The sequence below is a fragment of the Sparus aurata genome, chromosome 10 (assembly GCF_900880675.1).
Source record: "Sparus aurata chromosome 10, fSpaAur1.1, whole genome shotgun sequence".
NCBI lineage: Eukaryota > Metazoa > Chordata > Actinopteri > Spariformes > Sparidae > Sparus > Sparus aurata.
The window spans coordinates 17,657,946-17,674,303 of record NC_044196.1 but is presented as its reverse complement, the minus strand read 5'-3'; the positions used below and the strand labels follow the sequence as shown (position 1 = coordinate 17,674,303).

At 44.4% G+C, this 16,358-nt stretch overlaps 1 protein-coding gene across 2 annotated transcripts; it reads right to left on the bottom strand.

The window, feature by feature from the left end:
- Positions 1-1,927: 1,927 nt before the first annotated feature.
- On the bottom strand, positions 1,928-12,030 carry LOC115590321 (trichohyalin). Of its 2 annotated transcripts, none has more exons than XM_030431660.1 (3): positions 11,835-12,030; positions 10,751-11,575; positions 1,928-8,368 (listed from the first exon to the last, which is right to left on the bottom strand). In XM_030431660.1, exons 1-3 carry the CDS (start codon positions 11,893-11,895, stop codon positions 2,079-2,081), a joined length of 7,176 nt encoding a protein of 2,391 aa, XP_030287520.1. In that variant the 5' UTR covers positions 11,896-12,030; the 3' UTR covers positions 1,928-2,078. The 2 variants fall into 2 exon arrangements, with proteins under 2 accessions (XP_030287520.1, XP_030287521.1); XM_030431661.1 differs by having other exon boundaries at positions 10,751-11,527.
- Positions 12,031-16,358: the final 4,328 nt, after the last annotated feature.

Sequence of the window (16,358 nt, the reverse complement as noted above, 5' to 3'; positions counted from 1 at the left end):
TTTACTTGTCAAAGCAGGAGTCCTCTCAGCGTGAGGGAGGCCTCCTGGGGTTATAATTGCGAGACAGTTTGGTCCTCCTAAAAATGCCTCCAGTCAAGATGGAGCACAGGCCTGCTAGTCAGCCTTTGTGTACTCTTCCTTTTAAAAGTAGCCATTTACACAGAAAATTGTAAAACACGGTTTAAAAAAAGGTATTTGACTAGCTTCACTATACTTTCACCATCAACTCCTTGTCATCAGCGACTTTCAACACTGATTACTTTGGTGCTCAGAGAGTAATCTCTACACTGACACAAGGTCCCCATCTTGTGGAGAGAGCATGAAAGGCTCTCACGGCGCAGGTCAGCTGAGGCTCGGCTGGAAAATCATGTCAGATTTGCAGCTCATTCAGAATGTTATATGATTTTTTTTTGTTTTTAAATGAATAACGATTGAGTATTTATATATATCATTCAGTAAGCAAGATGTTGAAGTCTTTGAATTAATTTTACCAGAGTATTTCCATTTGAAATGTACTTTGCACTCAGCATTTAATTGACAGCTGTAGTGAATGGTTACTTTTCATATCAAGATGTCACATTCGAAAAAAAATGTGTTACGTTTATAAAATGCAGGACTGTATTTAAGATTACGGTAAGTTCCAAAGTTCTTTTTGGCTTTTGACGTTTTACAAAAAAAAGGTTTTTCTAGTTGGAGCCTTTTGTTACTTGTGGCAGTGGCAAAAGCAGTGTGGACATAAAGGCTTGGATAAAAAAACATTTTGAAATCAATTCATGCAAGACTCGCATTTTTCATCGCCTGGTTCTCCTGTATTTCTCCCACTCCATAGCAATTTTTAGACTTTTTCCCCTTTTATTTATCATAACCTGTTTCTTGCTGCTACATGTAATCTGCTCTACTGTTGAGTGAGAGACGGACATAGAAATGGAGAGGGGAAAGAGTATTTCAACACATTTCAGACTCCCTGGTGAGACGAATTCTTAAGAGAGATTTCCTTAGGTGAAGTTTTAAAGGAATCTCCATCAAAAGGATAAAAGACATACATCTGTGCAAGTTTGTGCTAGAGAAAATTGTCTGAGAAAATGATTTGTTATGATGATGCTGTTGCATTTCACTTGTGATTTTATCATTCTCGTACTTTAAATGTCAGCAGAATGCAAGAACCCTAAGAAAAAAGAAGGGTTCTTTATGTCACACCACCTTGCTCTGGGGCCAGACTGTGGTGCTGGTTGTGTTGAAGTCTATGGGAGAGGCATGGAGAAACACACTAAGACCAAACATATCTATGACTTCTGATGAAAAAATGCCTTCAGGAAAAAGAAAGACATTAGGTTAAATAAAATTAGAAAGAGTTAAGGTTTTTCCCCCAGAATGATTGTCAATATTCTGACCAAATATCAGGATATAACAGGATCCTTCCCCAACAAAATCGAGGGACAAACAATATGTGGGTAAAATAAATCAGCTGTTAACCAACTCTTTGAAATATGAACTTGAATCCCATGAGTCACTTTAACTTTTACCGGAGCAGCATTTTAACATGATATCCGACTTTTGTGTACTTTTACAATGCAAGGTACTTGGACTAGAATGGACAGTATGTAATTTCTGCCTCTATGGGTCCCTCAGTCAAAACAAAAGATGGGAAGTAACGCGGGATCATGGGAGTTGTTGTCTTTATTGTTAAACACCCTCCACTTGCCAATGAAAAGCAAGCTACGTGACTCAAAGCTGAATTGTTGACGACATGGTGATATTTAATACTTTTATTCACACTTGCCTACATCCTCGTCTGGAAGTTAAAGCTTAAGGTGACCAAATGAATCACAAATTACCTTAAATAGAATTATCTATCTCTCTTGGTTTGAACATTCTCTGAAACATTTAGAATATAGTATGAATACCAGTCAACAAGATAACAAAGGTCTCGTCGTGTTCAGACATTTTAATGCAGAAACGTTACATATTACATCTTTAAATAATATGAATAAGGGATCTACGTCTTCTAAAAATATTCACATAACAAGATTTTAAAAAACCCTTTTCACACGACAACTTCATAAATTCCCATAACAGTTCTACACATTGTCCGAAGCCAACATATCCTCCATCTTCTCAAACAATCCCTCAATTATAGAGTTGTTTTTCTTCCTGCTCACTACATGATACCTGCCCCCGCACCTCTCTACCAGCCCCGTTAGCTCGCTGTTCCTCAGGATGTGCTGCTCTGCACTCTCCCCCAAAATGTCCCCCCATGTGAACAGCACCAGTGTGCGCTGCCAAATATCTTCCCCGATCAAGCTCACGTGCTCCTCCACTGCTCTCCTGTACTTCTGAGTGCAAGTCAGGAAGGCGGGCATGAGCAGGAGGACGACGTGAGGCCCGGGGTGGCACCAGGCGATGCTGTCGAGGATGCTTTTCCTTTGCGCCGTGTTGGAAGGATCCGGTCCGTCTCGCCACCTCAGGCCGAGCGGTTCTGCCATGGTGAGGTGTCGACCTGATATCTGGCCTCTCCAGTGTCTGAAGGTAGAGCCGTCGTGTTCAGATGTCTCTCCACTGAGGATGGTGACTCCAGCTGGGGAACGCGAAGACCAGGACTCCCCCAGCACCACCACCTTCAAGTCCGAACCGGAGGACTCTCTGTTGTTTGAGCTTCGTTGACTTGCAGATAAAAACTGGAAACCTCGGACGACCTCTGCCCTTTCCTTCTTCGTCTCTATCTCTTTTAGTGTTTCAGGATGACAGCTGTTGCTCCCTGCAGCTGACGATGCTGTCTTCTTCCTCTGATCCTCCTTATCCTTCGCGTGTATTCCTCTTCCCCTTTCCCCTTTCCTGTGCGCCTCTTCATACATCAAGTCCAACTCGTCTTCAACTTCTGTCAGATCAAAAGGATCCCTATCATCGACGTTCCTCTTGCCCTCGACCTCATGTTGTCCTCCCTCTCGTCTGAGCAACTCTTCCTCCCGTTCTCTGAGATTCTGCTCCCATGTGCTCAGTTTCTTAAGCGACACCTTTAGGTTTTTCTCCTTGTTGTGAAGTTCGTCCTTCAGCAAAGCCAAGCCTCTCCCCATCTCGTCCAGCTGCTGCGTCGTCGAGCTCACGTGCTCGTTGCGCGACTGCAACTCTGATATCAGGCTGAGCAACTCCTGCTCCTCGTTTTTCAGATGGTACTCCTTGTCTTTCAGCTCTTTCCCCTGATCCTTCAGCCCTCTCACCTTCTTCTGAAGATCCTGGCCGTGACAGTTCAGCTCCTTCTGTTTCCCCTCCAGAGCTCCGAGCAAGCTCTCCAGCTCCCTTTCCATTTTCTCAATATTTTGCGCCCTCTCGCTCACATCCCGCACGTGTTTCGCCTTTTTCTCTTTCTCGTTTTGCTCTTTTACAAGCCTTGCTTCCCATTCACGAAGTTCTTGTTCCTTACTTTCCAACTTCCCCTCTTTAACGTCCAGTTCGTGACCTCTTTTGCTCAGCTCTTCTTCGTGTCTGCTCAGAACCCGCGCCCTTTCCTCTACTTCTTCTTCCTCTTCGATCTCTCTAGACTCTGTTTGTTTGTCCTTCAGCTGAGCCTGGAATTGCTCTCTCACTTCATCCATCTTCCTGTCTGCCTCAAGTTCTCTCTCTTTCATGCTTTCTATCTCTACCTGCAGTTTGTCTCTCGCCTCCTTTAACACCCTGATCTCTTCATCTCTCTCTTTAAGAATGCTTTGGGTTTCTTCTTCGTCACGACTCTCTAGATGTCTTCGAACGTCTACTTCGCTCTCCTTCTTCATGTCCTCGCACTTGATTTTAAGATTGTCCGCCTCTTTCCCCACTTTCTCATTCTGCTCCTGCAGCTCCTCAACTCTCCTCCGGCTCTCCTCGTATTTCTCTGTGACGTCCAAAATGCTCTGCCGGCTCTCGTCCTCCAAGCGATCCTTCTCCTTCGTGATCGATTCCACGCTCTCGTTCAGTCTCGCGATCTCCTTCTCATATCCCTGAATCATACTCGTCATCTCCTTCTCCATCTTGCCGGTGAGCTCCTTCAGCTCCGACTTCGTCTGCTCGATCGTCAGCCTCAGTTGGACGAGCTCCTTCTCGTTTTCGCCTTCTCTCTGTCTCAGGCGTCGGAGTTCTTCCTCCTTCTCCTCAAGTTTCTCCATCACCTCAGCGTCCTTTTTCCTCTCCTGCTCCACGTGGAGCTGCCGTATCTCGACGACACTCGAGCTTTGGTTGTTATAGCTTTCTTTCAGCGCTTCCATTTCTGTCAAGTGGTTTGCGCACGTCTTTCTTGCCTCGTCGAGCTCACCGTCCCTCTCAGCCAGGAGACACTGCGCTGCGGCGACTTCTTTTGTTTTCTGATCGATGACTTCTATCAGTCGGTTCATCTCGTTTTCGCCTCTCTCGTCCTTCCTCCTCTGCTCTTCCCTCCACCTCGTCTCCCTGGAGTCGGCCTGTTGTTTCAGGCTTTCGATGTCGGCTTCCTTTTCTTTGACTTTTCTCTCCGTGTCGTCTAGCAGCTGCCGCTTCATCTCCTCCATCTCTCGCTCTCTGTCTCGCAGTCGTCGCTCTGCCTCGTTCTTCTGATTCAGGATGATCTCTCCCCGCTCCTCTTCGTTCCGTTGCAGGATCTCGTCGACATCCTTTATGTGCTGGTTCAGTTTTTCTATCAGTCTGTCTTGTTCTAGTAGTTTTTGCTCCGTCTGCTTCTCGTGATTGATGTATTCTTTTTCTCTTTCCTCCAGTCTTCGCTCCAGGTCTTTCTTGTCATTCAAATGTTCCGTTTCTCTCTCTTCCTTCTGTCGCAGGGTTTCCTGCATTTCCTTGATGTCTGATTTCATCGCCGCAATTTCTTTTTCCTTTTCCTCCAGCTGTTGCTCCATCTCTTTCTTGTTCTTTAGATTGTCTTTTTCTTTTTCTTCCTTCTGTCGCAGCTTCTCCTTCGTCTCATTAACGTCCAGTTTTATCTCCTCCATTTCTTTTTGTTTGCTATCCATCTGCTTCTTGTGATTTAAATGTTCCCTTTCTCTTTCTTCTTCTTTCTGTTGCAGTTGTTTCTCAAGTTCTTTTACATTCTCTTTCATCTCTTCTATTTCTCTCTTTCTTTTCTCCAGTCTTCCCTCCATCTCTTTCTTGTCATTTAAATGTTCCGTTTCGCTCTCTTCTTTCTGTCGCAGCGTTTCCTGCATGTCTCTGATGTTTAGTTTCATTTCCTCGATTGCTTTTTCTTTGTCTTCCAGCTGTTCCTCCATCTCTTTCTTGTTCTTTAGATTGTCTTTTTCTTTCTCTTCCTTCTGTTGCAGCTTCTCCCTCGTTTCTTTGACATCCAGCTTTATCTCCTCCATCTCTTTTTCTTTGTCCTCCATCTGTTTCTTGTGATTTAAATGTTCTTTTTCTCTTTCTTCTTCTGTCTGTTGCAGTCGTTTCTCAAGTCCCTTCAAATTTTCTCTCATCTCATCTATTTGTCTTTCTCTTTCCTCCAGTCTTCCCTCCATCTCATTCAAATAGTCCTTTTCTCTCTCTTCCTTCTGTTGCAGCGTTTCCTGCATTTCCTTGACGTCTAATTTCATCGTCACAATTTCCTTTTCCTTTTCCTCAAGCTGTTGCTCCATCTCTTTCTTGTTCTTTAGATTGTCTTCTTCTTTCTCTTCCTTCTGTCGCAGCTTCTCCTTCACTTCTTTGACATCCTGTTTTATCTCCTCCATCTCTTTTTCTTTTTCCTCCAGCGTTTGATCCATCTGCTTCTTGTGTTTTAAACAGTCTCTTTGTCTTTCTTCCTCGACCTGTTGCAGTTGTTCCTCAAGTTCTTTCAAATGCTCTCTCATCACTTCTATCTCTCTTTCTCTTTCCTCCAGCCTTCGCTCCATCTCTTTCTTGTCATTTAAATGACCGATTTCCTTCTCTTCGGCCCGTTGCAGCTTCTCCTTCATCTCTTTGACATTCAGTTTGATCTCCCCCATCTCTCTTTCTTTTTCCTCCAGTCTTTGCTCAGCCTCTTTCTTGAGAGTCGTGACAATCATTTCCCTCTCCTTGTCACCTTCCTGCAGTTTTTCTTTGATTTCGCTGACGTGCTGATGTTTTAACTCCTCTATTATTCGATCCCTCTCGCGTACGTAGTTTTGATGACTCTGATTCATCAGTTCCCTCTGTTTCTCATTTTCCAGCAGCGCTTCTTGCACTCGAGCCTCGTGCGCTTGCTCTAACTCTCTTACCTCCTTTTGTCTTTCCTGCAATTGTCTCTGAATGTCTTCTGCAAACTGTCGTTTCAGCTCTTCAATCTCTCTTTGTCTTTCTTGCTCCATGTCTCTTATTTTATCGCTGTACTCCCGATGAACCCTCTCCACATCTCTCTCCTTTTCTTTCACCTTTCTGTCGATCTCCTCCTGGTGCTCGGCTCTCCTCGCTTCCATTGCTTTTTCCATTTCTTCCAGTTCCTCCTGGTGCTGCAGTTTTAACAATTCGACCTGTTTTTCTTTCTCTTGCATCATTTTGGCCAGGTCTTTTTTGAGATTGAGGTGAATCTTTTCCCTCTCCGCTTTATTGTCGAGAATTTTCCCCTCCATTTGGACATGGTACCTCTGTTCTACCTCGGCGACCGCTCTCTCTTTTGCTCGCATTTGTTCCTTTCTTTCTTTTGCAAACTGCACTTTCAGCTCTTCAATCTCTCTCTGCTTTTCTTGCCGCACGTCCCTGATTTCGCCGTCATGCTGCTGTTTGATCCTTTCTTTGTCTTTTTCATTGTCTTTGAGCTTCTGATCAATTTCTTTTTGGTGCTGGATTTTCATTTTCTCCATCCTTTTTTCTACTTCGCTGATTTTGCGAGCTGTTTCTTCCTCATGCTGCAGTTTTAAGCTTCGTATCTCTGTCTCCGTCTCATGGGTTTTTCTCTCTAACGCTTTCTGATGTTGTGATTCCATCTCGTTAACTTTCCTCTCCATGTGTTTTATGTTTTCAAGAGCAATCTGCTTTTCCTCCGCGGCTGTCTTTCTCAGTTCTTCCTGCTGTTTGTCTTTTATTTCCATCTCTGATTTGAGTTTTTCCTTCATCTCTGCCATCTCCCTGGCTTTCTCCTCTTCTTTCCTCTTGAGAGCGTCATCATAGTGTCTTTTGGTCTCGTTATTTTCCTTCTTCAAGGATTCCACTTTTTCCAGCCACTCCGCCGTGACTTTCTTTTGCAGCTCTATGTTTTCTTCCAGTTTCTTCACCACACTCATCCACTCTTGTTTCTCCACTTTAATGTTAGTCTCCCTCTGTTTCCTCTCGTGTTCATTTTCCACACCGGCACGTTCCAGGTCGAGCAGCTTCAGTTGCTGCTCGTCGACTCTTTCCTGCAGCTCCTCGATCTCTCTCTCTTTTAGCTCCAGGTTATACATCGCTTCATCTCTTTCTCCTCTACTTTTGCCTAACGCTACACGGAGTCTCTCTTTTTCTATACTCAGATCCTGATTTTCTCTCTCTTTATCCTCCGTCAGCCATCGTATCCTCTCCTCTAGCTCGCCCATGTCGGTCTTCCTTTCGCCAATCCTCCTGTCCTCGTCGTCTTCTTCATCGCGTTGAACATCGGCCTTTCCGGGTGATTTCACCTTTTTCCTCCTGTCGAAGAACCACCTGATGCTTTTCATCTCTCTCTCTCTCAGGTTTTTCAACTCCGCTTCTTGACGAAGCAGTTTGTCTCCCATGTCCTTCAGCCGCTGGTTGAACTTCTCGTTCCGTTGCCGGCTCAGATCCCTGACCTCGTGAACCAGGTTGGAGAAAGCCTCACACCTGTTCACCGCGGCCATCTTCTCCACCTTCTGCAGGAGCTCTGTCACCTTATTTGAGCCTCCGTTTCCTCTTCCTCCATCTACGCTGCTGATAACATGGTACCTGCCCCTGCACTTCTCCAGCAGCCACTGGAGGTCCCTGCCTCCGCCCTGGATGTGCTGCTCGATATCCACCCCCTCACGAAGCTGATCCCCATGGGTGAACAGCAACATCGTGTGTCTCCAAACACCCTCGCCCAGAAGCTCGAGATGTTCCTTCACATGTCCCGTCATCACCAGTGTATCCACCCTCAGAGTCAGCAGGAAGGCGTGGGGCCCTGGTGGACACAACGCCACGCTACTGGCGATCTCCCTCTTCACCCTCTCAGGTGTGGCTCCTGCTACGCCTGCCTCCCAGCCTGGAGTGTCCACCACCGTCACCAGCCGCATGGCCACCTCCGCTTGCTGCCTCACGCACTCCTCCGTTACAGCTCCAGCCTGGAAGAAGTCCGTTTTCCCCAGGATGGTGTTCCCAGCAGAGCTCTTTCCTGTTTCACGCTCTCCCAGGAGAACCAGCCTGACCTCGGTTAAACGTCGGGGAGCCTTGGAGAACGACTGGTGGGCGTCCAGCTCCGAACCCTGAAGACCATCACCTGAATAGGGGAGAGGTAGACATGAGCTAAGTTCTTATAATATGAAGGAATGTTGATGTTCAAACTGCAAAAAGTGGCTACCAGGGGCCCGAAAAACCATCACAACAAGCCAACAGACACATGGCCACTGTTAACTCATTGTCTTTCTACATTGTTATTGCTGATGTGTTGGCAAGCAAGCTACCTGACATTCATTACAACGTAATTTTCATGAAGACGTGATGGATTCAACTCCAATATTCACTTTGCTTTTAGCTTTTGATACAATTATCTGTCTTAAACTGCACATTGTTCAAGATTCAAGATGAATTGAATTGTCATTATGCAACAAAAGAGGCACACAGTAAACACAAACTATACAGACTAAATAATAATTAATAATAAAGTCAGAAAACTAGAGTTCAGGAGCCTCACTGTCTGAGGAAAGAAGCTGTTCTGTAGTCTGCAGCAGACGGCAGCAGGGTAAACGGACTGTGGCCGCCTTCTGGCAAAAGATACAGAAGTGACCACTTTTTGATCGCATACACACACTACATACATAAACTCAGCAGGAAATGTTTCATACGACCAAAAATGTTGCATTAAAAGGGGCTTAAAAGCATCAATAGTTCTGCAGAGTTGGATGTTATTTGTCAGGGATCGAAGAAAAAAAAAAATCAAACATATAAAAAGCCACAACCCAACATTAGTTAGTTAACATTAACATTCAGTTTGAGTTGTGTTCTTGTTTCTATCAGCGCTTAGTTAAAAATTTATTTGTCTTGAAACGCTCAGTGTAGAATTTCTGCCATTGGGGGTCTCTCAATTAAGACAGAAGGCATAAGTAGTGTTGGTTTATGGGAGTTGTTGTCTTCACTGTTGAATGTTCATCTGCGTTTTCACAGGTGAGGTCATGTGTTAAAGCTGCTCTAAGCATTGTTGTTGTTTAGCTAACTTCCTGTCAGTTTTGCAGTCAGCAGACCCCTCCCTCCTCTCTGCCTCACCAGTACACAACACAACAAAATTTCTAAGAAAGGTCAAGTCTTGTTTGGACATTATATTGCAGAAATGTCAAATATAATGTCTTTGAGTAACTATTTTTTTTAATCTCTTCACCAGAATAACGTTTCTTCTTCGTAGCGTTCAGTGGGTTTATAAAAGCTTTTTGCCTCGTTGGAAATGATGAGACAAACATCCAGTAAATCCAACACCAAAACAGTTGAAGAGGCTGAAAACCTCTGTCAGTTGTGCAATATGGCACCATGAGTAACCCTTTTATACTCTATACTGTTTTTGTTCCTGTTTTTCACGAGTTCAAAACTTCTCTGTGAACACAAAAGGTTTGTTGGCCATGAATTTGGGCAAAAGCTTTGATGCATGCTCTGACAAAACTTGTGACATCTGTGGCATTTTAGAGTGGCTTTTTATTGTAACCAGCCCAAGGCACACCTGTGCATTACTCATGCTGTTGAATCAGCACCTTGATATGCAACACCTGTCAGGTGGATGGAATAGCTTGGCAAAGGTTTTACTTCAACTCATGAAAAATTGGACCAAAAACAAATATGTGAAGTTTATATATCTATTCAGTGCGTAAAATATTAGCATCACTTGGGGGCAGAAGAACAAGCAGAAAACGTTTGTTAATTCATTTTCACTTTAGGAAGTTGTATCATGAGGCCAATGTGTTAGAAAACAGTAGCCTGTTCATATTTTTTGTTTGTTTGATATAGCTTTGAGTTATTTTTCTGGCTTCCCAATCAATTGAAGTCCGATATTCACTCTCCTTTTATCTCCGTTTTGGTCTCAACCAACTTATGAAGTAAAACCAGGCTCTTTAGCTGCTAAATGCTCCATAGTTTTTAGCAGCTAGGTGTTAGCATTGCCTGACTATCATTTGTTGGTGGACAGGAAGTGTAAAGAAGGTTTATTAGAGTGTCTGACTGTCTATTTCTTCTGGACAGTTGCAGACTGTACGAATTTCCCACCTGTCAAAATCCAAACAAATACGGGGCAGCACATCAGCAGAGTGCTTACAACTGCTGCTAGCTGTAGCTGCTGTTAGCTAGTAAGCTAACTGTACAGCTGTCGGCCATATTAGCTGACTGTGCCTGGACTCATATCCTGGGAGCGCTGGGGCAGTGTTGGTGTTGATTGGACTATCACTATAAAGTGGCTAGGGGCTAGCTGGTTAGCATGCTACCTTCAGACATCCATTTCTACACATTCTGTTGATACATTTTGTTGATTTTTGAATGTTGGAAACAAAAATTCTTACATATTGTACCTTTAAAAGACCCTCAAGCGCATACATTTTTTTTTTATAAGATTACATTCAACAGGTTTTCTGTGCCTGATTCTGATGTGATTTGATGTGTTTAAGAGGGTTTATGAATGACTCACTCATGAGAGCAGCTTTGATGGTCCCTCTCTGCATCTGCTCCTCCATCTGCCTCTGCTTCTTCCTCCTCTCCCTCGCTCTCCTCTTCCCGTCTGCCTCCAGACCCATCAGAACCGAGTTTTCCATCTCTAGATAACTGCCTTCATCCCTCTTCCCCGCCACCATCTCCTCCAGCTTCCTTATCAGCTCTTTGACCTGCGTCCCATCTCCTTTGCTGCGGTTATCCACGACATGGTATCTGTTCCCGCACATCTGGAGGAGTCTCTGGAGCGCCGGGCCGCCCGTCAGGATCCGTTGCTCCATTGACACCAGGCCTAGCTCATCTCCTCTGGTGAACAGCAGCATGGTATGCTTCCACACTTCTTTTCCAAGCGGCTGCAGGTGCTCCTCTATCTCGCTGACGTAGTCCTCCGTTACTGAGGCGCAGGATCGCACCACCAGGAGCACAGCGTGGGGACCAGAAGGACAAAGGGACACGCTCCGCAAAGTCTCTCTCCTCACCCAGTTGGGGGTGCTATTGAGGGGGTAGTACCACTCCCACCCCGGGGTGTCCACCACCGTGACTTTTCTCCCCGCAACATCAGCTCGTCTTTTCACACACTCCTCCGTGGGCTTCCCACTCTCGAAGCCTCCCACACCTCCTAGAATAGTGTTGCCTGCCGCGCTCTTTCCTGCTCCCTTTCTGCCCAGAAGGACCAGTCTGAGTTCTGGTAGAGCAGGAGGGTCTCCGTGGGAGGGAGGAGGGTGCTGCGAGGCCATGGCGACCTGCAGACTGTCATCTGTGAAGAAAGGGAGAAGTACTTCCTCAGTGCACCGAACCGGATAATCTGAATGACACGAAACACAGAAGTGTGACAGCAATCAGTTATAAAGCTGCATTTTTAAACTTATTTTTCATTGTTTGACCTCAGAAGACTTAATAGATTGTTGTTTGCAATTTAAATATCATGTAATGCTTAAAGATTAAACCACATTTGCTCTCAGAATTCACTTCACTTTCACACCAACATGCCTCTGTACAAGCTTATTTCAGATTTACAGTATAATACTCGAACAAACAATAAAAGACCTCCACAGTAAACTCACCACCATTCGTGACGATGTCTGGACTGCTCTTATCTGACGTGTCCATCACTTCTCTGTCCATTTGTCCTTCCTCTTCCTCTTTTCGCTTCCTGCGCGACTTTTACAGGAAGTCCTTCTTCAGCACCATTGTGAAAGAACCGAAATACTTTGACTTTGGTCGTTGTATCCAAAATGAGGCTCTGCGCTGTGCAAACCGAGCACAGACAGGCGGTGGAGGACTTGCCGTGTCACGTGACCTGTGGTTTTCTAACGTGCTCTTATTCAACACGACAGGAAGTGAAGGGGATGGCACGGCGAGCTTCTGTGACACGCTGCAAAAGACTCATTATTTCACGTATGCATGCTGCACACATTTCTATGGATTCCTTCCTGTATGAACATTTTGTAGAGCATGTATGTGCATGCTAAAGCACACATGCAGGATTCACGATGAGAGCTGCAGACGCTGTCCTGTGGTGAATGTGTGGCACTTATGTTTCCTTCACCCACAAGCAAAAAGGAGCACACTCGCCCCTGTGGTAACAATTTCCTGCCTCGATTCATGTTGTCAAATGCCTTCAGGGGCTGAAGTGAGCATACAGCACAGGAAGTTCATAAATAATGTTCATGTGAAATAAAGCAAGTAATAACTCTCCTTTCATGATCCCTCAGTGACAAAAATACTAAGTTTAAAGGTTTATTCTTGGCTTTGGAATCGGGAAATAGCAAAATCATCCAACCCGGAGGTCCATTTTGCCATTGTTCTGGAGCATTCAAACATGATCTTCATTAAACTAAATAAGCATGACTCCCAGACACTGAGAACAAGGTCAAAACCAGAGGATAGATCAGGCGGGCAACAGGTAAGCAGTCGGATCTGGCACACAGATCGGGGCAACAGTCCAAACGGTGGGCAGGGATCCAGACAAAAGGCTGGGAGCTGGAAGCTACAGCTGTGGTGGCACAATAGACAATCTGGCAGGGCCGCTGGGTGGAAATGGGCTGTTATTTATTCTGAGAGGATAATTGGAGAAAGAGGAGCAGGTGACTGGGATTGGCAGCGACACAGTGAGGGGTGGCTGCAGGTGAGGCAGGCTGGAAATGGGCAGATGATGTGTAGAGAAGAGCTCGGTGCTGTCAGACGCTGCGACAGTTTATTGCGTGATGTGATTGTAAAGGTCAGGAATTGACTTTGAAAATTAAACCTTTAAGGATGTGTCATGTTTTGCTTTTCACTTCCTCCCCATGTCCTTTTCCCGCCTTTTTCCTGTTTACCTGTGTTTCATTTCTTAACTAGTCCCTGTCAAATTGAGCCTGTGTTCTGTATCGCTACATGTCAGTCATGTTCCGTGTGTTCCCAGTGCTTCCTTGGTTTTTACCTTTTTTCTATAGCTTTTGTAAATTTTTCACTTTTTAATCCTTGGATTTTCCTGCTTCCTCTGTTTTTGTCTTACTTTAGTTGTCAACCTCTTTTCCGACTTCCATATATACTTATTTATTATGTGTTTTGGACTTTGTTATTAAAGCTCACCTTTTGTTCTTGTACCAGCCTTCCTCATCGTGTCTCGCATTTAGGCCCCTTTTTGTGATAACCTTAACATAAAGTGTGTTATAAACCATAATGAATGTTCATAAATGGTAAATAAGAGGGGTTGAGGCAAAATTCTACCCATGATCTCTTGTTTTCTGTTCTGAATCTCCCTCGCAATTTGTGTTTTTATGCAAACATTAGCTATTTTTCATCCCTCCATAACAGTCGTCTTATTGTGTGAAGAGCCAGTATCCTTTCATCATGCCTGCTGTCACTGCGCCCTGGCTGTGTGACGTCCCTGGCTGCATACATGGTACATGTTCTCATGTCCAGTCCAGTCACATGAAAACACACACTCACACACGCATTAGATCATGTCCTTTATGATTCACCTTTTCCTTCAGCACCCATCAGGGTTAATAAAAACAAACCATGTTTATGGAAAGGACTGAATCAGCCGTATTGATTTGGCGCCATTAACCCGAGCAGAGTTGTTTTGAGGTCTGTTAAGTGTTCGGTGGATATTACCATGATGGATGCCTTTTCACATGTGTGCTGCTTTTTGTAAATGTCAAATGAATTACTTTTTATTGGACTCCCTGCTGTAGCAGCAGCAGCAGCAGCGGCACTTCCCTCCAAACATGAGGCTGCCTGCCATCTAAAAGACTCCATATCATGAATAAAAAACAGCCCAGAAAATGCCACCATCAACGCCGAAGCCCCCAGTTTTTAATGCAACATATAAATTTGCAATGGCATTTGCTGATTAGTATGCCCCTGAAATTAACTGGTCAATCAAGAAGATAAGTGCTTGTGGTGGAAATAGGAAAACCCAGGAACATACAGCACAGTGCTCCCTCTGTTATTTGATTCTGCTGCTGATATTTTTAGCTTTGCTTTCACATCTGTCACTGACTTGCAATCAGTTTCAAAGCAAACGGGCAGCCGATGAAGTTTCTCGAAACATAAATTTGAAATCAAACTGTTTTCTGTGCCCATGTTTTTGGGAAGCGCTGATGGAAAGTCCCTCTCACGGTGGCAGCAGATGGTTGAACGAATGGATGGAAAACATATTGTGCATAAGCAGTGTGGTGTCTCGAGCCACACTTCAACAGTCGCTGGAGTCATTTCATGCTCTTTAATACCCTTCAACACAGTGTCGGTGCCAGTGTGGAAAATAAGACTGTGTACGAACATGCTAGAGTGAAAGCAGAGAGAGGTGTTATGAGTGAAAAAGTAGTATCAGAGGAAGTACTTGAGGAGTGAGAGAACAGTAGAGTACTGTAGCGGATGGTGTAACAGTGCTCACAGTTAAAAGTGATATAGATGTGTTGAAGTATTACAGAACAGGAAGCAGTAGTTGTTGTTGAAATTCTACAACCAAATTTAAGCTGATTGCGTCTCATTGTTGGCACATCTGGCTCTGTTCTGGCACCAGAAGCTGTGAGCCAACAATCCCAAAATATAGCCTTTTTGCTAGATTAGTTAAAGGGATCATGTGCAGTTTCTGATATTGCTTCCTGTGTTCCACTACAGATATCAATATGTATCATAAATCACATTCTGTCCTCCATTTGCACTCTGCACCAAAACAACAGATATGTAGTTACATCATGTGCAAACAAGCTATTTCAGTTGAGAATCAGCTCCAGTTTACCACAGGCCAACTTTAGGCCATCCTAAATCAGACCAGGGCACTATTCTGGTCTGTTCCAGTCTTTCATCAAGAATCCAGCAAACAATCGCTTATTAATGAAACTCCAATTGTAAATAACCTGCCGGGAATTACCAAATGAACCGAGACACACGGGCTGCAATGAAGTGACCACAACAGTCGGTGTGGCTAACCTCCAGAACTGCCGCTTTATTTATAACAGAACCCAAGAGGAGAGGAATAGGACAGAACACACCACAGCTGGGAAGCCAGCGGTGGAGCAGTGGGAGTGTCCTACCTGTGTAAAGATAACATGAACCAAAACCAACACCTCAAATTAAAAAGCATCTCACTGGTAAACATGCCACAAACCACAGCCGAGTGAGTGGACTCCCGGCACGCCGACCACACGTGTGACAGCTAGAAACAGGAGAGACAGAATTAAAACGTACTCTAATCAACCCTGAAATAGAATAAAAGAAACAGTTTTAAAATAGACATCAGTCAGAGCTTTTCTTGGGAGCAAACAACGCACTGTTACAACTTTGGTACACGACAAACATGAGTTACAAGCAATGCTAAATTAATATGTTACGTAACTCATACCAAGTGACACACACACTACAAGTCATGGCGAGCCCTGTTTTTACAATAGCGTACAATAACATGCTAACATGTGAAGCAGGTATACTGTTTACCATGATCACCAGCTTAGTTTAGCATATTAGCATCATAAAGTACAACTGAGAATAATCAATATGAGGTTGGTGCTGCACAAATAAGAAAGTTACAATTTTGAGCTGATGGATGTGCGAGATGGTCTGTTGTATAGAAGCATCTTGGAAATCGTTCTTGGAAACTGAAAGAGGCAGGAACTTTCAAAAAGATCCAATGCAGCAGATTGGATGGACGGTCTGTCTATCTTTGTCTATCCCAGGCTACATTCAACCAGCCAATCTCTAGGTGAGAGAAGAGCGAAAACATCTTTTCCAACCGGAAAAACCTTGAATTTCTTTGCTCTTCTTTCAGCAGCATCTGCGCCAACCTCTTCAGCCGTCGCCATTGTTATTTTCAGATTAACAGTTGGTTCTCTGGCTGGTCGTCACACATGAACTGCACCCCTAACTGGTGAGATGGATTCACAAGATCACATGATCTGATTCTGGGGGACTGTGAATGTCTGTTCAAATACCTGTGGAGATACTTCAGTCTGGACCAAAGTGGTGGATCCCTTGCATGGCTTGTAAGATTACAGTAGAAAATACAAAAATAATAAAATGAATAAATGTTTCCCTGGTTACATCAAAGCTGCATGTAGATCAAACATCTGACAGCTGCCGGGCTCAAACATCAGTTTATC

What these genes read in the sequence shown, in the direction of transcription:
- LOC115590321 (XM_030431660.1), bottom strand. Translation starts at nt 11,895, where the DNA reads ATGGACAGAGAAGTGATGGACACGTCAGATAAGAGCAGTCCAGACATC. An exon ending in AGACATCGTCACGAATGGTG is followed by an intron (nt 11,576 to 11,834) that starts GTGAGTTTACTG and finishes CGTGTCATTCAG; the next exon opens with ATTATCCGGTTCGGTGCACT. An exon ending in CATCAAAGCTGCTCTCATGA is followed by an intron (nt 8,369 to 10,750) that starts GTGAGTCATTCA and finishes TCCCCTATTCAG; the next exon opens with GTGATGGTCTTCAGGGTTCG.